This window comes from Ciconia boyciana, chromosome 2 (genome assembly GCF_034638445.1).
Source record: "Ciconia boyciana chromosome 2, ASM3463844v1, whole genome shotgun sequence".
In the NCBI taxonomy this organism is placed as follows: domain Eukaryota; kingdom Metazoa; phylum Chordata; class Aves; order Ciconiiformes; family Ciconiidae; genus Ciconia; species Ciconia boyciana.
Window position 1 is genome coordinate 25,058,935 of NC_132935.1, and position 25,242 is coordinate 25,084,176.

General features: G+C 39.3%; 1 protein-coding gene across 1 annotated transcript; it reads right to left on the reverse strand.

Moving 5' to 3' along the window:
* Positions 1-1,349: 1,349 nt before the first annotated feature.
* On the reverse strand, positions 1,350-25,194 carry POP1 (POP1 homolog, ribonuclease P/MRP subunit). Its single transcript, XM_072852133.1, has 15 exons — positions 24,845-25,194; positions 22,097-22,279; positions 21,067-21,242; positions 18,639-18,887; positions 17,990-18,077; positions 17,510-17,685; positions 16,627-16,877; positions 16,395-16,488; positions 15,485-15,596; positions 14,394-14,513; positions 7,720-7,835; positions 6,161-6,352; positions 5,118-5,272; positions 3,941-4,285; positions 1,350-3,112 (listed from the first exon to the last, which is right to left on the reverse strand). Exons 1-15 carry the CDS (start codon positions 24,963-24,965, stop codon positions 2,449-2,451), a joined length of 3,042 nt encoding a protein of 1,013 aa, XP_072708234.1. The 5' UTR covers positions 24,966-25,194; the 3' UTR covers positions 1,350-2,448.
* Between the last annotated feature and the right edge of the window lie 48 nt (positions 25,195-25,242).

A 25,242-nucleotide genomic window follows, 5' to 3' on the forward strand; every position in this document is an offset into this window, starting at 1 on the left:
GTCACCCTTGAGACGCTCAGAATCTGGAAATCCCAACCACAGATAAAAATTTCCTTGCAGCTACATAAACTCACAGTATTTTTCTGACAAACCTTGGCTAGGAGTTTTGAGCATTTTTAACTTATCAGGCTTGCAGTGCATTTTACAAGGAGAGTGAAGTCTTAAAGTATAAATCATTGACTTAAAGGAAAACAACTGTGCAACAATATTACAAGATATACAGAACAGGATGCACTTGGATTCCAGTTTCTGTTCATTGGCTCACCAGAGAGAAGGATCATAAATCAGAAATAGAGAATGGAAATCAAAGAAAAGTAACAGGAAGTGTCAAAATGAAAACCTGGCAGAAGTTACCAATAGAAGGAAAAGGAAAAAAGACTCCAGATGTTTTAAAAAAACCCCAAAACCTGGGAAAGATTCAGTGAACAAAAGACCTACAAGCAGAAAAGAAAAAATGATAGCTTGGGTGGAGGGCTTCTTCTCTTTCTTTCTCACATACAAGCCAGGCCTAGTGAGGCAAGAAAATATTTGTCTACTAAGAAGATGAGGGAGGCAAAGTGGGGAAAAAGCCATATAAACATCACCTCCCCTCCTTTCTTCCCATGAAGCACAGGTCTGGAAACTCTGATCCTACAAATATTTCAACTGGGCTCACAATTCAAAAGGTTGATTAAATCCAGGATTATTACCACGAGAGAACTTGATCAGAGCAGCCAGGCTGTAATGTTTAAGGGGCTCCTTATTCGCACATACCTACAGGCTGCAGCGCTCACAGTCGCACAGGGAGGAGCATGTGAATCCCAGCCCTGTGCAGCACCAAGCTTTTTCCTCTGGGGCCATCTGCCGGCTTTTGCACAGATGCTTCTCAGGACCTTTCTGGGACAATGACTGCTTTATCAGGTGCAGCGAAGGTGAGCGATGCTGGAGGCATTAGGCATGATTTTTCATGGAGCTGTAGTCCAAGCTGTGCTGGAGGCTGTGTCTTCCGTCCCGTGTGCTGCCATAACTCCAACTGGCGCGTGATTCTTAAATTAGTCTTCTGACAACTTAAAAAATCCAGCTCCACTTCCCATACTTGCCTTGCAATGAGAGATGTTCTCCCCCCTTCCCCATGTGTTTGCCACGTTTAATCCAACAATGGCCCTGAATTTTAATAATTGTGAAGATAAAGTATTCTAAATCCTTCCTCCAACAAAAAACTCCAAACAACATTAATCTATTCATCTAAGACTTTTTCAAACAAAACTGTGAACGAGGGAATTGATTTGCAGACTGATACTTAGACTAAGTCATTAACTGATCCATATTTAATTTCTTAAAGAATCAAGCTTAGTCAGTAGACTCCTGAATCAAGAATAGGTTAGATTTTTATTTGTACATGATCATTTCAGAGTAATTTTACCCACTGGTATATATTTGTATCACGCTGCTCCTAAACTACAGTGTATTATTGTAAAATCGTTTTCAAGCTGCTTAACTCAAGAATGGCTAGAAGCTTAAGGCTATCATTAAAAAAAACCCCATCAAAACACCAAAACCAACCAACCCACACCACCCCAGTCAAATCAAACACCTTTCTCCCCTCACCCCTCCAGCATACTTTACGATTTTTATGAATTTGAACAACATTCATAAATCATACAGTAAAATGAAGAAACCTTCAATCCTAGCACATTCCATACAAAAATAACCTTGTGTTTTAAGGAACCAAAATATCCCCTATTATTAAGAGAAAAAGTATGCTGACCCACCAACAGCAATTTGCATCTGAAAGGTTTACTACCTTTCAAAAATAGTTTTCTCTCTCAGACTAGAAAGACAGACTGATAGACTTTCCAATTTAAGAGCTCCAGTTGCTATAATTCAAGATTATATAGCTGGGCTATATTTTATTTGCATTTCATTTAAGCACAGAGCTTTTCCACCAAAGTAAGTACCCTTCTGCTTTCTTAATAGATTTGTCTACTTAGATCTGTTCCACTGCAGCCACATGCATTCAAATACGAAGAATCAGGAAAAGCCACTTGCTATATATATCGGTTCAGACTGCATGCACTTACATGTGAATAATGCACTGGAAAGTTACAATCCATCTGTGCAAAAGATTTCTAAAAGGAAAATAATGATTTTCTGTGTATTGTTATAGCATCCACTGCTCTGAGGTGAAAAAATTAACAATACGCTTCTTTAGAGATAAAGAAGATTATGATAATGGATGTGTTACTGTTAGAAATCCTTAGCAATGCAGACATCAAAAGTAATATTAGGTCTGTTGATGCATTAGTTATTTTCATGAATAATGCCACAAAACTTTTTAATTATTTCATAATCCTCAAGATGTTGTTGGGGCTCAGAATGACCTCAAATTTGAGACATATCAGAAAGGCCACAGAAGACAAAACAGACATTCTTTGGTATTTTTGGCATTCTACTGCATTGCAATGATACTTAAACCTCAATATTAAGTCTTGCAAATCTGTACTGTAAAGATGCTGGAGTTCTTAACAAAACGAGCCCTTTTTTATCTGCTGGCTGGCTGTGTAACATATAAAGTAACCCTGTCAAGCTAACAAAACCCAGTGCTTCTCCACAGCCCACAGCCAATGAAAAATCCCCTCGAGTGACATATCCCAACAGAGTTCTGGAGCAGTGGGAAGTAACATCTGGGAGAACGTCTGACCAAAGACCAAGAATGAGGTCTTCATGCTCCTCAGTTGTTTCTTTATCTGGAACGCTCAGGGGGTCATTTTCTAGAGCCTTCGTGTTATCCTTTTTCTTCTTCTTCTTCTTCTCCTCTTTTAGTTTCTGTACCTTGTGCTTGAATATGTCACGATGTTTGGGTTCTTGAGGACCACAGAACAGTTTGTCTTTGCTTAGATGCAGCAAATCATCTTCTGTTGGGATGCAAATCATGGCATGTAATTCAGGGTTCCCCTTTCTCAAGAGAGACAAGTTGACCCAGACAAGAGCCCTTGGATAGCTCATCAAGATTGGCAAAAAGACATCTTCAGTCATTTCCTTCTGTCCCAGCCGAGAAATAAGGCGGACTCGCCGATCTTTTCCAGCAGTGGGATAACACCAGGCTGATAATTGCATTAGTAGTTTTTCGCTCCTATTAAAAATTTTTAAAAAGAAACATCAACAATAGATATTAACAAGTAGTACAACAGAAATCCAGCGCCCCGCATATTTGCAAGAGCATGATTAAAAAAAGCCCTGGGGCTTTCTGCAACCTTCCACGCTGGTATTTGTGTCACTCTGAGCACAAAAAGAACATGGGTGAGTGGAATTCATGTGCGAGGCTATTTCTTCAGAAGGAGACATTACTTGTTAAAACCCCCAAAACTTGTTAAATCACAAATGCTCTAAAACCTTCAGTGACATTAATGCAGTCCAGAACTGCCAACGTTTTCTTCCCCTGATAACTACACAAAAATGAAAGACCTGCATTCAGGCACTTCCCAAACAGTGTTGCTGCCCTCATGTGTTGCACTGGAATGCCGGGGATTCCCTATTGTCTTTATAGACCTTATTAAGTAGTGCAAGAACCACCTGTGATGATGTATTAGAAAAGAGAATGCAAGCTGATTTACACAGCAACAGTTTTAAAATCACAAATATGAGCCTCCAAAAGCTTCATCCACCTGGAAGCACACAGGATATGCCAACTTCAAGAACACGCTAAACTCAAGAGTATTAAATTTAATATAATTTAAGAAATTTACTTCATCTAGTCACCAAGTTTGCTGGGGAAAAGCAGAAGAAAGACTTCCACTCAACAGCAAATTCTGATCCACGACAAAACTATTTAATCTCCTCACTGTATTTGGATCAAATAATTCTCTCATCTTAATAATCAAGACTGAGCTCTTCCCTTCCTCAATTCAGTAATTCCCAATAAAGAACTAACACCTCACATGTGTGTATCATTTTGACATACCTGAGAACAATAAAGTCACTTGTTGTCATAGTTTCATCTCTCTCACCAAAGCCTTGGGTGCCTGTAACATCCTCTGACTTTAGGACACCTTCAGAGCTTGTTATTTCCATGGTCTCCTCTATCTCACCAGCCTCAGGGGAAACTTCTTTGACCACTTCTGCTTTGGGGTCACAAAAGCTATGCCCTTCAGTTGCGCAGCGCTCAGGGTGTGGGGAAGAAGGATGTACAAATTCTCCTGAAGCTTTCATTCTTCCTTCCCAGTTCTTCGTCAGCTGCCCCCAAGGACAGACGAAAGGGGACAGAGTGCCCAGCTTGACATAATTTGCCCTTTTTGCAGGTGGACGTCTAAACAATAAATCAAGTAGGTAAGAATATTTGTTTCCTCGGCCCTTATTGGGTCCCTAACACTTCAAAAGGCTAACTTTGTCCTGCTGGTCTAATAATGTTTTCTGTTTTCAAAACCAAATATTTAGAACAGAAAGTTAACTGTGCATTCCCTTTGTAATTTCACTGAGCAAGAATTTTAAAGTTATACTTCTAGACAACACTTCTGTATTTCTGACCACGATATCCTTTCAGCCATGCTGGATATTTCTATCTACTGTGACTGACATCACCTTTTCCTCTAAACTTCTCCTACTTCCCCCTCCTAGCTGGAAAGGGAGCCAACACCAGTTGGTGCAGAGGACACTTCCAGCTACCCCATACTCATAGTTAAGAGTTCTGTGTTTACTGCAGCAAAAATGAAGGCAAACTTCAAAATACCTGGTATTTAAAAAGCGGACACTGAAATATACCTCTTCATTCACTTCATTCTTTAACACTTAGTACATTGATAGTCTGCCTTTGCCTTCTCCTACCTCCTCCCTCATTTACTGCTAAGGGAGCTTGAAATAGCTTTGTTTATTTTATTGTTATGCAGCCTTGTTACAGCCTTATAACTGAGCATATCTCTGGGAATAGAAGGTTTTAGTTAATTTACGTGCACTGTTTAGCAGAGCTTTTCTGTTAAATACATCTAGGATTCTTTTCTTTTTTATAATATTAGGATTTAAAACACTAGTGAAAGATCTTAATAAAGTCCAAGTCTAAATGAACACAACAGATAATTACGGGAATATTTTAAGCAGTATTCATTTTTTTTCATTCTTGCAATCAATTTTGAAGTTAATATTACCGTTTGAATTTTTCAAGAAGACTGGCTTCCAGTTCTTTGGCAAACTGCATTCCTGCCTGGCAGTCTGGGAAATCATTTGGAGTGTGAGGTGTTCTTTGATATTCAGAATGCTTTAAAGCCTCTTGCAAGCCACCAACTCGTACACCTCGATATATCTGTTACAAAAACCAAAACCCAAAAAAGCAATGTTTGTACTGATTCCAGGTTCCTAACTGAAAAAAACCTATTAATGCTCCAGAAGCTACTGCCTTAGAAAAGGGAAAGTCTATCACTTTAGCTTTCAAAAAAAGTAAACTTAAGTATGGTTTTCACAGTTCTAGATGTTCATTTCAACAAAAATGTTAGTCATGCTCTTTAAATTTAATTCTGAAAAACTACCAACAAAACTGAAGAGAACTTCATGGGTTCTGTTCTTGTACGTTGCCAGGAATGTCATATTACTTTGACAAAGTCACTGCTCAATTTATTTTAACTGTACAATAGGTATCACTGCAATTAATCCCCCCGCACATTCAAAAGCATAAATTTAACTGCAGAAAGACATTAAAACTGCCAGCTAAACATTCAAAGCAGGATGCTCCAAACAGCACCAGAGAAGCATTCAAGCTTAACTCAAACTTTGTGTTTCAAGCTCTCCCAAATCAGAGGCAACCAATTTGTTGACAGAGTGGTGGAGATAGCCAAGCTAGAAATGGATTAGAAGCAGGCACCAAATGATTTCTCTTTAGAGACATATGCCCTTAGAAACACAAAACCAAAAAGCTATAGCATCAGCTTTCTCTCCTTACTCCCCACTCTGATTTCCTGCTTTAGACTGCCATGTGGGCACAGTTATACCCAACAGAAGATATGGAAAGCTATAGTTTAAAATTTTAAGACCAAGCCTCTGTCATCAACCAGTGCATACACCCTCTTTTAAAGTGGGATTTTGATCCTGTAATTGTGAATTGGTTACACAATATGAAGTATACTCTCTAAAATCAATTATTTTGAACAAAATTATAAGATTTGTCATACTACTTGCAATTTGCAATGTCACTTACAAAAGGAATCCAGAAAGCCATGCCCCAGCCCTTTGGGAGATAGATATCCCAGCCACTCCCCCATCCTGGTCGATCTTCTCCAGCCATTTTCCCTGGCTGCTGCACCAACAGTATGGGAATCTTAGATTCACAAGGACCCAAATCAAGGTGTGATCCAGGTACCAGTAACTGAGCTCTCATATGGTTTAAATCCTAAGAAGGAGGAGACATTTCCCATAAGTTAGTAACCATTTTTCCCTCTTCTAGATACCCTTCCAAGATACAGAGAGGAGGTGAGCTTATAACTAGGAAAAATATACTAGTAATATGCTACACATTTGAACTGACCTTCATCGAGGCATGAAAAATGTTTTTAGAAAAAAGTATTAAGCACCCTTTTTCTCCCCTTCTTACTTCCACAGACCTTGATGGAGGGCAGGTACTGAAACTCAGAGCAAAAATGCACAGCACAGATGAAGGAGGAAAAATAAGTGTTGCAACTTGATATTTATAGATTTGTGCACAAGACTAGACCAAACAGGTGCTTTCAGTCTGTCAATACAAAGAGCAAATCTGAACTACATCCAGGGAGATGGAAAGAACATTTGGTCACAAAACAGTTTCACATAAAGCATGCTGGCACCAAGGCTTTGTCAATCACCAGTTGTTATATTTCATTGTACCACATTAAGGGTACATTTATAAAAAACCAGACCGTCAGACTGCCTCTTTACATGTCCCTTCTGCATCAGCTTTTTTATAAGGTAAACATTACATTTCATGCCAGCATGAAGAACACTGTCATATACAAAAAGATTGTGCTGATAACTGTTACGTGCTAGTGTAGTATTTTGTAAGTACTCTGCTTTTTTTACACTATGGCAGCCAATTTGAAAGAGCACAAAATGAATTTTCGTAAAGAGAGTATTGAGAGACATATTTCTGCCATACAAATATTTTCTCTTTTTGATTACAACAGTGCCAAAAGTTTATCACCTCTTGTGACTAAATCACCATTTTACCCATGCATTTTATGGGTTGCTCCTACATTGCCAACAGAAATGTCAAGATAGGAGATTTCAAATCTGTAACAGCACATTTAAAGCTGGCGACAAATCACAGGTATTGCCCAGAATGCCCACAACACAGCGTGCTGCAGTTCAGAAACAGAGGGATTTATTTCCTTCCAACTTCTGTGATTCTTTTGTGAGGAGAATTGTCCCGGCTATGACTGAGGAGTGAATGGCCAGAGCCTCTCTGTGCCACTTCATCCCTTTTATCTGCTGCACTTGAGTCAAGGTGATGTATGAAAATCCAATTCCAAACCCTTCTGATACATAAATCTACAACTATTAGTCCTGCAGAAAATCCAATAAAGCTTTCTTTTAATTGAATAATGAACAATGGTTGTGCAAGAACAGTACACAAAGGCTACAAAATAAACACTGCAACTGAGCACCTGGATACTACAACATTAGGAAACTACTATTCTTGGATTTATGCAAGTTTCAAGAGTCTCGCTCTGTGGACTCTATGTACCATTAACCGTTTTCTCCACAGCAATCCACCTTCTTAGTTACCTGCTCTGAGATTTTATTTTCAGTGACGTTCTTACAGATGTCCTGGTCCCAGATAAAGCTGTGAGCACAGTCTACAGGTACACCCTCCAGGTACAGCTGCCTAACTTTATCATTATCTACAAAAGAAGAGAACCTTCAAACAAAATTCAAACAATTTTTGTGGCTTAAGTATCAAATTACCAAAACCACTCCACTATTGTAAGTACAATGAGCAGACAACTAAGTAAACAGACTATTAAAAGCTTAACTGCATCCCCCAAAGAAGCGTCACTGCTTCTGCAATATCTTACTATCACATGTTTTTCCAAATACAAAATACAAAATAAACTGTTAGTTTTAGAAGGATTAACCTGGCATTCTCTTGCAAATAGGCATTTCTTATTACAAATGACATCACCTTTGGCAATGTAAGTTACACCTGTAGCATGCCACCTTTAATATTCTGGAATCTGGCCTTTCAGGCAGAGCGTGAAGCTCAACAGGTTTGGTGAAAATCAGAAAAAGCAACATTACAAAGCCTGAAATAGGTCCGCCTAAGTAAACTTGTAAGAGAAGCGAGGATCACCTTTAAGAAACGTACATACAAAAAGCAAATATTTTTATGGATATGATTAGCATGCAACTACTTATTTAGCACTAGCTTCCCACTATGGATCTTTTTTAAGGCTCTGCACATCAAGGAAAGGACTATTCTTTGCTTACGTCTGCAAAGACCAACAGTTGCCTGTGTTACTGAAGATAAATAACACTTCCAGCTTTAAAACTGATCACTGAGGTATTAAATAACCTATCTTTTCTTCAGCTCCACAACCTAATCAAAGCAGAGAAAATGTATACCTACCTTTAGTGATCTATGGATTAACAGCCTTCAGTGTACAGTATGTAATGCATGCTGATCCATATTTTAAGTAAAATAATTCTTACCAATAAACAATACAACAAACCTATTAATAGTTCTGTGATTAAAACTTACAGGGACTGTGCTCATTTTGTCATCTACAAGGTCTTACATATTAAAGGAACATAATGTGTTGGGTTTTGTTTTGTTTTTTAAATCACTTAGTCTTTCAAAAGAACATTCATATAATTTTTCCACTTAATGTTGACAAAGATTTTGCACCCAGAATGTATGGATTATTCAGTGGTACTAACAATACAATAGGTACTGCCAAACATAAATGCAGTAATTATTTATTTAAAATCTATAATCTTTAAGATGTTCCCATTATTAAGAGTTGCAAAATCTTTTGAAAGAAATATTAAATACGGCAGCACTCCTGACAGTTTGATGGTGTTATTAAGCTGATGCTTGCTATGCATTCTTGCCAATGAGTTACACTTACATGAGAGGAAGAAATACTCGAGAAGTTATCGGATTAGGATGACGTTACTTCCAATTAAGAACGATACAACTAAAAAGAAAATCCTTGCCAATTCCCTGACAATTAAGCCAGAAGAATTCCTTCTCAGACCAAAAATTAAGGACAGGAACTGAGCAGGAACCTAAAAGAGCTCAATACTCCTAGAGGCAAAGCACATTCTGTCTGGAGATACAGCAAATATCAATGCCTCAAAGGAAGGAGAAAAAGACAGCAACAAAACTGTGTGTAGTGGTGGTGGGGAATTCCTTTCTGACTCTTACAGATAACCAAGGGGGAAGGGCATATAATTACAAGCAAACATAAGGTAAGGAAAGTGACTTTTCCATCTTCTGTACAGAAAGCATTTGTGAACACCAGAATCTCTTTATGTTAAACATGTTCTAGTTCCTTCAACTGTAAATTAGTCACTGTAACTTTCTCTGACTTTTTTTAACACTTCTTTCTATTACCACAGTTTAAGCAGTCTATCCATGTCATATTCTTGGAGTTGTTTACAATTCCTATATTCTATAATGGCATTAGTATATTTTTTTTCCACTTTAGAAAGCCCTTTTAAGTCGGTCTCTTTCAATCACCACAGTCCATCCAATATCCCCTTCACTACCCTAAAATATTCTTCTCTACCTTGGTACATTCTTCCTCCTTGATCCCCACTGAACTTGGAGAATTCAATCTCTCTACTAAGCATACTATAATTCAAATCATAATACCAAATTCTCACACCAGTTCTCTTTACTTCTTACCTCTCTCCTGTTTTCTTCAGTCCACATTTTAAGATTGCTGGGGAAATAACCCTACTGAGGAATAAGTTGCTGATGGTAGTGGAAGTAAGATGTTAGAGCTAGTACAGGATATAGGGAGTTGTATTACTAAGCACACAAAGCTCAGCGACAATCAGCACATTATCTACTTCTGCTGGTGTCAATGGTTGGTGCTTAGACAATATAGGCAGACAGAGGTAGGGTTTGTTCCATTTCAAGCTGTTGTTCTGATTTGTGTAGCTGATTATCTTAACAGTCTTAGAAGACAGGCCTAATAGTAAGAGTGCTTCTATTTGAAATTTTTCCTTCCCTCTGTGAGGAAAGAGCAGAAAAAGCAAAAATATAAGCACTGCTAGGGAGCAGTTTCAGAGCCATATGTACGTAGGGGTGCATGGTACCAGGACAACCGATGCCACATACCTAAACCTCTGCAAGAGGTGCGTTTACAGGCAAGGACTCAGGCTCTGTGTCTGCTCTGTCTCAGGCTCTGTTCCTTCCTAAAGAAGGAACTTTAGCTCACTCATCTTTCATGATGCACTCTCCTTCTATGCATCTCATACAGCGATTGCTTAAAAGCTCCACCATACTCTACACTGAGGAGTTTTTAAGGCAGTGGAATGTGTATTCTCCCACAGAAGACAGTAAAAGCATATCAAAATGTCGGAAGCATACTTTAAAATGGAGAAAAGAAAGCACTAATTTGCAGTCATGTAAGCACTGACTGCTTACTGGGAGTCTTGACTTCCAGAAGGCATAAACCTCCTGAGAAGACAGTGAAAAGTGGTTTATTCACAAACTTTCTATCCCCCAGCTTGAAGAAATGAGGATAGTTCTTTTGATTAAATCCCATCAGCATGTGTCTATGACAAACAGCTTGCACATGTGCATACGCATTCAGGAGTGAGAGTAACTGGGAAATACTGAAATTACCTTTGATCTGTTAGCATGTCACTCACAGGGGAAAAACTACACAGGCATATCTTAGAAGAGCATTTTGAAAAAAAAAACTGATATGGACAGATGTGTATCATTTCACAGATTGCATGTATGACAATCCACAAGCAAACATGATGGTTGTAACCTACCTAAACTATTCACTCATTTGACAAACAATGCATCTTTAGATTAGTAAAGATTTCCTAAGAAAATCAGTTAGCTTTTACACAACATTAAAGAACAAGAGAGGCTAAAGCACATACAGAATCTGCTAACCTACGCAGTGCCATTTCAATCTTACTAATACTAATCCTAATAGTATTTGAATGTCCAGGAAGCAAAAAGGGGAAAAAAGCATGGAATACAGCAAGGGTTCCTTTTTATTGCTCAAACAACATGACGTGTCATTAAGGCAAATGAATGACCACTAACATTTCTTAAATAAAGATCAGCTTGCTATATTAGCACATCTGAGTAAGGTTACATCAAAACCAAGGCTCAGAAAGTTTATGGAGTTCTAAGGGTCATAAAAAGATTACTTCTATAAGAAGGGGCAAATTAATACCACCAAATGGACTTACAGATCTTAGAGAAGTCTAACTTTTTTTGGGGTGGGTGTTACTGTGGAAATGTTAGTAATACTATTGCTGTAGTGATGTATACTATGTGCCATGATTAAATTCCTTCCTTTTTTGGTTAAACAAATTGCCCTTCAAAAAACTGAAAAGCAGGACAGTCTCCATTCCTGGGTCACTCTTGGCAAGAGAACCAGTAGAAAGAGGAGACAGAACTGGTTGGAAAAATGCTGGCAAAAGTGCTAAATCAAGCTAGAAAAATCTTTGGGAATATGTTGCTTTTGATGGAATTCTTGCTGGATATTTCAGTAATCTGACTTCAAGTATGGCAAATAACAGGGTCCTGGGGAAGAGTACAACACTAGAATCAGTATGTAGTGTTGTGTTTCCTCACTCTGCCAGTTCCTAGCCACTTGTGGTTCACAGACTTCTTCAGTTAGAGGTGATCCTTTTGCACTGAGTGGCCTTCAATAGGTTCTCCTTCATATATTTAATTGATTTTTTTTAACTCCTGCAAACCTGCCAGGCAATCAAAGAGGCTTATAGGAAAAAGGAATAAATCTACTTGGTGTATTGAAATAGGCATTGAAATAGGCAACAAGACCCCACGCTCCAAGGAGATTACAAACTAAGCTGATAGAATTCAGGAAGACTTATAATGGGTCCTGAAACAGTAAATAGTGGCAAGAAAGCATAATGCTTGCATAGAGAGATTAGACATGAAATGCATTCTGTACAATAACTGATTACGTCCAGGCTTCCTTTTATTAATACATATGCAATTTTACTTTTTCTTTCAAAACACCAAGAATTAAATGCAATTGAATGCTTTCCCCTGACTAGAAAATTATAAAAGTATCTGAGCTTAATAATCTAACATGGATTAATTTTCTAGAAGTATTTTTAAAAAATGTAACTTCTCTGCTTTTAACTACTTCAACAAGGAGGCCCATTAAGGCAGAGATATAGCACAGGTAGTAGCTGGCACGTAGCCAACTACAAAATTAGGTTAGGAACAACAGTCTTTGGAGAGTAACAATAGCCTCTCTTTCCAACTCACACCTAGGAATACTCAATGAGGGAGACAGGAAAGTGGCAGTTAGACCTCAGTCTTGAGTTTCTCAGGTAGGAAAGATGAACTACCATGCCATAGGATTCCCCCACTGCACATGTAATAGGCATGCAGGAGACTGTGAATGATCCCGTAACTCTTCCCACACAGTGTTAGGAAGTCACTCAGGTGGGAAATGTGGAAAAGCAGCCACTTTCCCTGCTGAACCGTTAGTCTCCCATATTCTCTCCTTAACTGCTTCTTGTAGGAGGGCTGGCCTCTCCTCTTCTACTCCCTTACCATGATGTCCTTTTCATATTCTACTAGAAGACAGCTGTATTGTCTGTCTTCTTTCATACTTCTGCCTACTCAACTTATTTAGTAGTGACATGCTTGTGTAACATCAAGTCCTTTAGCAGAACCTAAATTAGAAGGTATCATGCAGTCTACCTTTTCTTGCTAGCTGGTCAAGAACCTTCTCCCTCTCCTGAATAAAAGTCAGAGGGCAGATGCAGTTTTAAGTTCATGATGAAACAAAAAAAACATTCAGAAAGGAATGAAAAAGCAACACCAGATTTTCTAAACGTTTGTGGTTTAAAAGATTTTGCAAGTGAAGGACAACCCCAAGTAGAAAGATCTCGAAGACGGCCATTTCTAGCCAGCCAAAGGAAAAAAGGCATAGGTATTTTCCCCCTCTTGACTCCCTAACTTACACCATTACCTCTTTACCATGGCCCTCCTTCCTGAGGGACAACCAGCTCTGGCAGTGAGAGAGAAACTACTATGAGACATTTCCAATGCCTAGATGCCTTCTGCTGATCTTGCGTTCTTGAACACATCTTCACAGACATGACAAGCAGAATGAAGGGAGCCGAATTACTTCTTGTAGTTGCTAACTCCTCTACCAGCTCAAACCAGTATCTGTAAACAAGTGCTATATAGCTCACCTTACTTCTCAGCAGGAAGGAACCAAAGTAGAGGTCATGTATGCTGCAGCATTTCCAACAGGAACATTAGTGACGAGAAAGTTAGCTGAGCAGAACTAATTAACAGGAGAAAGGCTGTTCTAGATACAGAGGGTAGAATAGGAGGATGTAAGAAAATCCAAGTAACAGAGAGTTGTGCAGAGAGCTAAAAGACTGAAACAGGTGTTCAACCTGATTTAAGTGAAAGGTAAGGCTAGATTATTCTAGTGTCTTGCAAACACACCACCAAGGAAATGAAGTATTTTCAAGTCTCTGGAACCTTCAACTTGTCCTATTTGCTACTGTTTGCTAGCTGGCTGGAAACACCTACACAGCACTGTACACAAATTACACTGTATATTATATATGCTCTTGCACATTTTTGAAGGACATTCAAATCCAACTGAATTTGAATTTTGCGCTGAAATGTTGTGTAAGTCAGCACTGAAATGGAAGTTTCAGAAGTCACGCTTGCATCTTTCATTTTTTAACATCACCAGATTTAACATAATCTTGGCCATCTGAAATGCTAATCTTGCAATGGTAATTTTTTTTTTTTTCATTGCAATTGCAACTTTCATCATTGTAGGACTATAAACCAGAAACAGCAGATATCTTCTTGGAGAGATAAACAGCATCAGGAAGACTAAACACCAAACAGAAACTTACTAAGTAGCTTTTAGCACCTGGTTGGCCTTGCCAGGATTCGAACCTGGATCATCTGTATGGTCAGACAGAGGCTTCCACTGAGCACAAGACCAGCTTTGGTGCATGTCCCTCCCTCACAACTGCTGTTCTAAAACCTATGCAACTTTCAAGCTGTTTCTGTTCTGCCAGGGGCTGTGGAAAGGGGAACGAAACATTCTGAAATTGAATGCCAGAGAAAAACAGCATGAGACAATCAGTAGAAGATGACAGTAAATGAAAACAAAAGTGTAGAGAGAAACTGAATCTCTTGCTTTTGGCAGTTCCACAAGCAGCATAATATAAGCAAGACATTTTACCTTGGTATTTTTCAAAGTCTGGCATGGCTTTTGTCTTCTTTTTTGGCAAATTGACTCGAGGATCTCCAACAGTGAGGCCCAGTATTGTACCTGGTGGCATTTCTGATGGTGAACTTATCCCTTTAAAAATACACAGATGAACATTGCCATGAAACCATCAATTAAGTTGTGATCTTTTTCTGCACTCCTATTTTGTCCGGTTTTGCCTGCAGGTATGTGACACCACTGTAAGCCAGAGAAGCAATCCAGAGTGCTCAATTTAACATGTTTTGAAAACTCACCAATGCTTGTTAAACTTCCAATAACAAAAGACAACAATAGCAGCATAAGACTTAGTTTGTAATTACATTTATGCTTAGCATAGCAGTGAGGTCACTCTCACAACTTACAGACTCAATTCATCCTTTGCATTTGGCACACTTCTTAAAGAACAAACAACCTTTGTTTTATACTTGTCTTCCAGAGAAAGGAAATTTAAAAATGTTTTTTAAAAGTTTTACCTCATCTCTGCTTAACTGCCTCACATTGGACAGCTCAAGTATAGGGCAAGATCTACCAAAGCCAGTTCCTTACCTGCTTCAGTGCTAGAAAGTGAGGAGATGTTGTTAACTTTATGATACGTTAAAACTCAGCCAAATATACAACTGTTCATTAGAAACAAAAATATATAAAGCAAGGTATAATACTTTCACTTTGGATAGGAGCCTACTATTTTATCTGTGGAAGCACTGTACAACTTATTGCCTTAATTTGGTGTGTATTGGGGGAGAGAGCGAGAGTATATGTCAGACTATATCCCATCAGCAATCTCAAATCTCAGTTCATGAAGACAAGAAACAACATTCAGTTTACCTATTAAGAGTTTGGACTACACAGAGGATTAAAATTCCCTTAAAAAAAGTTAATGTAACATTTCTCAAATCTTTGACATGCCACGGTAATTACCTAAACACATGCTCAATGGCATCACTCTCTTGATCAAGCAAAAAAAAAAGCATTTCCAAATTGAAGTCAATGTATTAGCATGCCAGTTTTGACCACTAGAGTTTAAGAGTTCCCCCACCTCCCATAGCACCCACATGCCCAAATACCTTCTAATAGCTCGAAGATAGCACTTTGACGTTGATGAAGAGATACTTTTTCAGAGTCCTTGCAGTTTTCTACCCACCAGTTATTCAGTTCTGTCTCTGAATCCGCCATCTCCTGGAAAACAACACATCAAATTAAACTCAAGTGGTCAATTCAGTATTTCTATCAGTATGAATTCTCTTTCAGTTTGCCTTAATCACTATAGTTCCTTTCTTCCTCTTCAAGTTTCAAACCAAAATAATTTCTTCCTGATGCAGTCTATTCCTATACTCCACCTTACAGTAATCCCCACTAAGCTGTTCAGTTTAACCTGTGTTCCAAAAATAACCAAAGCAATCCACAATGCTTCCTAATTCTGTTGTTAATTATTTCTTACAGAAAGCCAGATATTTCACAGCCTCATCATGTTTGCTGCAAGAGACAAAAAACCCCATTAAAACCACAGTGATGCTATGTGCCAAGAGGTGGACAAAATACTAAATTGGGGAGAAACTGCGTATTTGATTGAAAACACAAAAGTTTTCTATATCTTACATGTCTTGCCCTTTAGCTCTAGGTGCTCTAGCTCATTGCTTGAGAAATACAATCTATGGTTTGTCAAAGAGAATATGAATTATGCTGGACCCTCTCAGCACAATACATCACTACAGGAGAAACTACATAACCTGCGCAACAGCACCACTGCTTCTATTTTCTTCCTACCCCCACTTCAAATCCAGATAGGAGTTCTTCCTGAGATCAGCATTAGTCAAGTGGCTTAATACAGAGAAGCTAACAGAGTAGAAATACATAGGTTAGCCTTTATAATAAGTAAGGCTAGATAGCTTACTATTCTTTCTAGCAAAAATAAGCTTGCACATTCTGGAAACCTTATCAAAATTACAGTAATATCCAAACTTTTAATTTCCTTACTGTTTGGAGGGAAGCAGCTTTCAAGGTCTCTGTAAGGACGGAGTGTGATAATGGGCCAATCAGCCGGTATCTGAGAATCTCCATAGTTCTATCACTGAAACAGAGGAAAATTTCAGGTGAACGTACAATCGTACAACACAGATTTTTTTTTTTCCCCCAGTACTGTTAAAGCCAGAATTCAGCTATATTAACCGGTTAAGGGTCACAGTTTCTAACTCTACTATGAACAAACCTGATCACAATGCCAGTAGTCTGCGAGCTCCAAGAGTAGGACTGGAATGGATCTCTAGTGCCGTCGCCAATTATTTTTTTCACTGGCACAGCTTTTTCTCCTTCTTTATCCTCCTTCTTTCTTTTCTTGCCAAGGCTCGGAACAACATCTGTTTGTTTTTCGTCTTGAACTGATGTTGTAATAGGCTCAGAAATATGGATTTCTTCAGGCTCTGAACACTGAAAAACTGCTTTTAACTCTCTCAGCATGTCCTTAAGAAAAATGAAAAGTTTGGATTAGGATGACAAGCAGTGCATTGTAAACCTTAAGTACAGTTTTAAGAATTACACTCTACTATTTTCTTTTCCTATATGGATTTAAGGGAATAAACTTCATTCTGCTAAGTCCAGGGCTTACTATCAAGAGCTGAAAGTAATGTTTAATGTTACGAAGAATTTATTCTCACTCAAATTAACATAAGAAAAATTGCCTCGCACAAAATTTTACTTTTTTTTAATTTTTATTTTTTTAAAGTTCATTGCTAAATATCAGATTATGATCATCTGTGATGACACCAAACTTAGCCTGTTGGGAGTGCCACTGGGAAGGATGTGAATCAAGCAACATGATATTGCAAATGTATCCTGAAGCAAGTGACACTAGAAAACTTTTAACAAGCTCAAACACTAAAAAAAAAACCTCAGAGGCATGCACCTTCTGCACCAGCTCTATAAAAACAAGTTGCAGAACATAAATATTGTTAGAGCTGAAACAGTCTTCCAACTTTTAATTCCTAAAGCCATGTATTATATCCAGCTCTTCTACATCTTTCAGAAGGTATCTTCAGCATTAAAAACATACAATGCATAAAGAAATCAGAGTTCAACTATAAAGAAAAAAATACCTGTTTGAGAGCTGGATGCATCCAGATCCACAACTGTCTGTTTTCAGACCCATCCCTGGGTTTCCAAATAAATGTAACGGGACCAAGCATATCCTCAGGATAGCGATCTGCTCGGTAAAGATTCAGGGAACCCTCGAATCTTCCAGACAGACAACAAGCCTCTTCAAATGTTAAACCTAAAGAAGAAGATACTAATTGAAAACCAAAATAATCTCGTTTAAAAAAGAAAAAAATTGAAATTCAGCTGGCTGCTGGCTCAGTATCAAAGAAAGAACATGTACCACAATTGGTTTATTAACAAGCAACTGAAAGTAAGAATGTCTAGTGCTAGTATGAGACACTTTAATTATGTTTTTCAACCAAAATCACAACACAGTGTCAACTCTGTTACCACCACTGAGACTGGTAGGAAAGAAAAGGATGGGTCATCCTTTAGTCTACTCAGAATCTTAACTTTATTTTGAACTACATAAAATTTACCTGTGTCAATGCTACATATTCGAGCAAGTTGCTTCAGAAGTTCATTCTCTTTACCAGTCAACTCCAGACAACAATAATATGATAAGTCCTGAAACAACAGGATAGTGGTAAAGTGAGAATAACTCTTGAAAGTGAGCCTGGCAAGGAAGGACGAGACAGCTTCACAATTTACACTGAAGTAGTAATTTTTCATTCACTAAAATTTGTGTCAAAGAGAAACGAGTTTTCTTTTTTAACTTAAAATTGTTAGTTACAGGAGAGCTGTCAGGCATTTCTCATTTGAGGGCCAACCTGCCTCTCAAATCAACAGACCAAAAAGGACATGGAACAAAGCGCCTGTCTTCAATAGCATCCTGCTCAGGAAGATGATGCAGGGATTCACTGAAACTCTTAGCTCTTGAGAAGACTGAAGATGCAGTATTTTAGTCATAGTCACCATAAGACTCTTCTAAAGGTTAATCTTGTTCTCTCTGATACTCGCCACCCTTCATTACAATTATGAAATCACTCATTTCACACTTAGCAGTTATTAAAAGCTGACACAACAGTACTTCAAAGAGACAGAAATACTCATTATAACTGAACAGTTGATTACTTCACCTTGGCAAAAAACCAAAGAAAACAAATAAAAAAGATGTAAATGTGGTACCTGAAGAAGGCAGTGCTTTGTCATGGCTCGGTAACAAGCCCTGTAGCTCTTCTCTGTAGGGCTATCTCCTAAACAGTATCCCCATTTCTTTACCATATGAAATCTCTTTGCATGCCAAATATGCGTTTCCAGCCAAATATTCTTTCTTTGCCTGCGATTAAACTCTGCTACCAAATTTATGTGGCGTCTTCTAGCTTTGCGGCATTTAGTCTTTGACTGTTCTTTTTTCTGATGAACAGCTTTCTCTGCCTGTTTTTAAAAGGGAGAATATTGAAGTAAATCTCAGAAGGACAAAGTTCTGTAGAAGACAAAGGCTGACATATATAACGATACAGGAAGCACTAGCATTAAGTTATACTTTATTCTGATGTTAGTTCTCCATAATTCTTGAGGCTAACTAACACTTTGAAACTTTATACACAAGCCCCATCCACACAAGTGCATCAAGGTTTGACTGGAACCCATAGATAAACCAAAACCCCAACACATTCAGAAACTTACCAGTGAACAGTAAGGTCTGCTACTTCCTGTGTGAAGTTTTTGCCCAACATCAATATATCCACATGAACAAATGAACATGATATTAGGAACACCTGGAGATTTGAGCTCATAAAGGAGGAGTACAGACTCTCCAACTGCCAGGGAGGACCCTAAGGATTCTACAACGTATAGAAGTGAACAAGAAAGGACTGTAGTGATGTCTTGACCAAATTCTTGATAAATACCCAGTCAAGGTCTGAATTATTATGGGTGAACGCATGGCTGGAGAGGAAGGCTTGACTCAATGTTTGGTTTGTCTTTTTGTGAAGGGAAGTGGTAGCAAGAAATAGGGACTACAAGACTCACAAAAAAATTCTTAGGATGTCCTTTGTAAGTTCACCAAGGAATAGCTGACAAGAGACCACTGGTTATAAGAATAGCAAAGGAATGAGAATGCTCGAAGATCACTGCCAAGAGCACAGAAAACACTGAAGCAACCCACGACATCTAAGAAAAAGGAAGAAAATGCAGCAGAATCAGAACAGTTAACTTTGAAGAAGCAGACTTCAAACACTGAAAAGTAATAGGCACAACCTTTACAAAAGGAAATAGCTCAGGAGATATGACAAGCTGCAAGAAAACACAAAACAACACAGCCTGTGCAAACACACAAACTACACCAAAAGACCTGAGGAGAGAAAACATAGCAGAAGAAATACAGCTGGACCAGGGCCAATTAAATAATCTCAAAAATCCAAGAATTATACAAAGAGTGTAAACAAGGATGGGAGAAGTGTGAGCACGTACAGAGAAGTTAGAAAGGCTATCATGCGAAAGGAGTTAAAAGGACACAAAAGAACCAAGCATAAACATTAAAGAAATCTAGATTATTTAACAAGGATAGAGCACATAACTAACTACGCAAAATAGCCCATGCCTTCTTCCTTCAGTTCACAGAAAACAGGCCAAATTGTATCTCTTGTCATGACTAACGAAGCAAAAAGAATGCCAGCCAGAGCAGTAAAAGAAGAAATACAGGTTATGAAGATCCAATAAAACACACCCTGAGGAACATGTGTGGAAGTACCCGAAGCAATTTCTGAATCATGAACAATTATCTTCAGGAACTCAGGGTGGAGGAGGTAAGATCTCAAAGAACTTAAAAAAGACAATGCAAGAAATATATTAATCAGTCAACCTTAATACATAGAAAACTTACCAAGCAAACTCACTTGATCACTTAAAAAAGTGTCTAGAGACAATAAAGTGATCAATGCCAAACACCAGACATCATTTCACAATAAAACCCTGCTGAATGATTATTTTCTATTTTTTTTTAAAAACACACAGGAAGGCCACAGTGGGTAAGGAGCAAGTAACTCCACAGGAGAATTCTGACTAAACGTTGAGATACTGCCACAAAATGAGAGAGTTTCATGAGCAACCAGGAATGGTCAATTAGTAAGTCTTAAGCTTCATGCAGCCTGCCAACAACTCCAGCGTACCTCCCATGTTTGAGCCACATAACACATGAACCATCATGCTGGTCATGAACGGGCTATGCTGGCTTGAGTCCGGCAGGATCACACCCGACAGCTGCGGTGGGGTGCAAGGTAGACAGGTGTTATCAAGGACTCCTAGATCACCTGGGACCAATGCGCTGCCTGAACAACCCCTCCTGCAGTGGACCCTTTTATCATCACTACTCTAACAACTTTTCAAGATGTCCAATAACCACAAAGCCAAGTGGTTAGTGACATCTACTTGAGCTACCATCTAAAACTGAGGCATTTTGAATCCAAATGTCAGTCAAAGTTTGAGAACCTGCGCACACAAGGAAGTTTTGCAGATAAGCTCAGGTCTGAACATTAATAAACATACAGCTGAACACTGTGCATTAGCTATGCCCACTATATAGTCTATCAAATACTATAAAACACACTCATACCTCTTTCCTGGCAATCTCTTGGAGCCGCCTGGGTAGGCGCTTAATATTGTGACTCATAGCTCGCCTTCGCATGTGCCTAGGTAGAGTCTGGAAAACTAGAGAGTTTGAAGACTTCTGCGCAACTGCTTTCAACATGGCATTGATCTCAGCAGCACGAGCTTGAGCAAAGGTAGACACTGGAATGAAGAGAACTGCATCAGAGCATGACAAATGGCAAAAATCAAAGAAGAGGACACTGTACATAAATTACTGGATTCCAGCAGAGTGTTCCTAGTACATCAGTCTAATGAATTCTTGAGATAAATGCACATACTGTATACTGTTACTGAAGAAATTTCAACTCTTTAGATATTCTGAAGCTTACAAATATGGTTAAGCAAATACTTATACATGAATGAATCTGAAAGCTGTGGTATAACCAACAAGTCCTATTTGCACTAAGTACTTCTTTATTAAATTAGAGTAGCAATCTTTTCAGATAGTATTCAAAGAGATAAAAAAAACTTCAGCATGGAAAAAAAAGGAGGCAGCAATCATATTACAGACTGTTTTAAAATTATCAAATAAAAAATCCAGAGGTTGGTCTCATTTTATGCTTATGGAAGTGTGTCTACCATCAGAGCACCGCCACATTTTGAAAAGCTAATCTGCTCTCCTAAATAAATGTTCTGTCAGATGAAAAGTTGTCTTTAACTCACATCATGGGCAAAAACAGTTTCACTGGCTACATTAAAAGCAGATGACTGTCAGTACTCATTTTGCTGGCAAACAGAAACCAAAATGCATATCCCTCATTACAATTAAGTGCAACTTTTCAACTCAGAAGTCTGAAAGGACTCATTGAACAACAGCTGATCATTCATTCCCGTACACAACTACTTCTGTGTTTTGGAGAAAATCAGGAAAAACAGAAGAACATAGTATCATTTCTAATTTTTGTTCTTGCACAAAAACAAAGGCAGACAGCAAACTTAATTACCAGCAAGTTGCCCTGAGCATATAAATTATAACCTTTTCCTTATATACAAACCTGTTATGTATTTTGGCATTTCCTCAGAAACACTCTGGCATCCTCCTTGCCATCCTCCTCTTCCTCTGCCTCTCTCTCCTCTATTTTGCCCTTTTGGAAAATACTGGCCTTTCCTGTAAGAAGGCCCAGATGACTGATTTGAAAATTTCTGCTGCTGATACTGCTGCTCAGAACGAACATCTCCTGGAGGGTTTAGAGATGAAAAGAGGTAACAGAAATGCAAAGCAGTCTGAGTAACTGATAACTATACACAGTCTTTCCTCATAAGATTGCATTGCACATTCCTCCTATTATATTTAATACATGTACCTGAAAAAGCCATCAGAAATCAGAAGAATTAAGTTATTTCTTATAGGAAGAAATAAAAATTTTGCACTGTCCTGCAGCAAGCCTGCAGTAGATTAAGTAACTTTTGCACATTCTGAAAATGGTACCCAATCCAGATTTTGCCTCCAATACTCTATCAGATCCAATAGGAAAGACCTGACTAAAATAGGTCTATGCAACATCAGCAGTGATTTTTACTATTGTCTAGTCAGGGTTTTAGTACCAAACCAGTAAAGTTAATATTTTTCCCTCTTGCCCCTTGATTTTCTTTCCCCATAAGCAAATGTGTTCTTGTCTCACTGACATGTATTTTTGTTACAGCATAAATAAGGTAAGCATGATACATGTTTGTTGGTGCAGTAAGTTACTTTCCTGGTACAGGCATTTAAACCAATATTGCAATTAAATAACTAAATCCTACCATAAGCTTCCTAAGGTACAGAAATACCTTTCAATAGTGATAAGCACCTAACAGTACTTCAAGTTTAAGAGGACCATGAAGTCCTATCTAAAGATTAGTTTATATTCAACCTATTCAGTTAAGTCTTGGTTAGGATTTCTAGTACAACTTGAGATATGTTTCTCAGGCAGCTCATGCTGGACAACTGGACTAAAAAGGGCCAAGACAGCCATTTCCACCACACCACCCACTGCACCAAGAGGAGTGCTTGAAGGAATATGGAGCCATACAGTTCAGGGAGCTCCTCTAGCGAAAATCAATCTCTGTGTCAGGAGAAATGGGGTAAGGGATTAAAAAACAAGAGGTTTTAGGTTGATCAGCTTCTTAAACAAGCCTATCACATTGTCCCAAAAATGCTATCATTGGCATGAGGAACAGCCAGAAGCAGGTTCACCTCCAGTAGCCTCAATTTACGTGAACTTAAAACATCAAGGAACCTCCTTTTTCCATTTCAAATAAGCATGAAGCTGAAGTTTTATGTTCAGCAGCAATACTGTTGCAGTCCTGATGCAACGACATATCAGGCAGAACTGCAGTAATTCAGATAAAAAAATAATCTGGGGTGGAAACAGAAGTTAGTTTTTATGTGGAATAACTCCCTGATCTGGGTTCTCCACATAGCTGAGAGCAGCACTGTCCAGTGAGATGAAGGTGAGAAGGAAATAGATGGGAGAGATGGATGCTCCTCAGTCAGCAAAATCCGTGTAGACCTACAGCCCAAGTCAGTCGTGGGAGGGTAACTGGACAGCAATTAACTTGTATCACAAAAATACCCTTTCACTGTCAAGTTAGCCTAAGAATGGAGGAACTAACTATTTTAATCAGAAGATGGAAGAGTGTTTCAAAAGACAGTGACTAAAGAAAAACTAAATTATTTCAGGTACTATGTAGATCCATAGTTTTATAACACATATTTAGATTTTTTTCTTTCCTGTTTCTACAAAATAGCCCTATAAAACCAAGATACTCACTAACACTACAGAATAATGTTCTATGGATGAAAATCTGTGCTATTCAACAGGACAGAAAACCACAGCCACGTAATCTTTGAAGTTCCCTGCTACAAAAAAAGTTAGAAAACTGTGTTTAATGTGACAGTACTCCTTTAATGATATTCCAAAATCTTCAGACAGGGCTGACCATAATTTGCTATGTCTTTCTGTCTGCTTAGGAACTTTTCAGTCACCCAAATACACAGTGACACCTCAGCATTTTTTTGTTCAACCACAAGATGCAATCTGTCAGCTTCTGAAGGCCTCACAGTAACAGGCCCTACTCTTACATGTGCTTTTTTTCAGAAATAATACAGGTAACAAAATAAAAACATGAAATGGGGGTGTGGAAATCGAAGTCCAATTGAAGCATTCAGGATGCAGGTCAAAACACACATCCAACATACAGGTTGACAGCATCCTTCAATCTTCAGCTGCAAAGGTTACCTGTGTACATAAATCCTCCAGCAATGACCTAGCAAAGCTGCCATTTTAGGGGAACGCCTTGCTGCCTCCTGCCAATACTCTTCCATAGATACAGGACCCACAAACGCCAAAAGGCAAATTGGTTGGGCATGCTGATCTGATGGAGAAACAGTGCATTTATCATAGGGGCAGCAGGCTAAACCAGCTCCTCCTGCGGCTCCTAGGCCTGACAGAAAGAGAAGGGTGGTCACTGGACGGGGTATAACATCCAAATTCATTTTAAGACTAGAAACCGCAGCAAGTAGATAGGGATTTGTCGTGTAATCGAAGGGATGATAGAGGGAAGGGCATATCAACGAGATTTACGGCAAAACCAGGGTTAAAGAAGTCACCGGCAGGGGCCGAGGCCCCGGGGTGCTCCCACACCAGCAACGCCTCGGCGGCCGCCGGGGCTGAGAAGACGGGGACACCCAGCCCTGAGGGGGGGACACCCTCTCAGCGTTCACCCACCCCGGCCCTGGGTAGGGGGTCCCCCCACCGTACCTGGGGGCAGGCAGGCTCTGCTCCCGCCGCCAGGGAAGGGCCCCGGCTCGGCGGGAAGGGTGACGCTGGCCGGCTGGTTCCTCATCTTCTTGGCCCGCTTCTTCTCCCTCGCCCCGGACATCTCCGGCAGGGCCCGGGGAGCGTGCGGAGAGGAGGGTCACACCAACCCGCCCCTCAGGCAGGCCTTAGGCACCCGGCAGAGGCTGCTCGGCCTTTCCGTAGCGGAGGGAAGGGCAAAGGCCAGAAGGGGTCGGCAGGCGGTGCAGCAGCGAGCGGTGCGGTGCGGTGCGGTGACGGGTGGAGCGGCCACGGGCCCGGTACGCACCCGCGGCGCGACCTCCGCTTGCTACACGCGGCCGCCCGAACAGGAGCACCGCGCATGCGCGTGGAACACCACC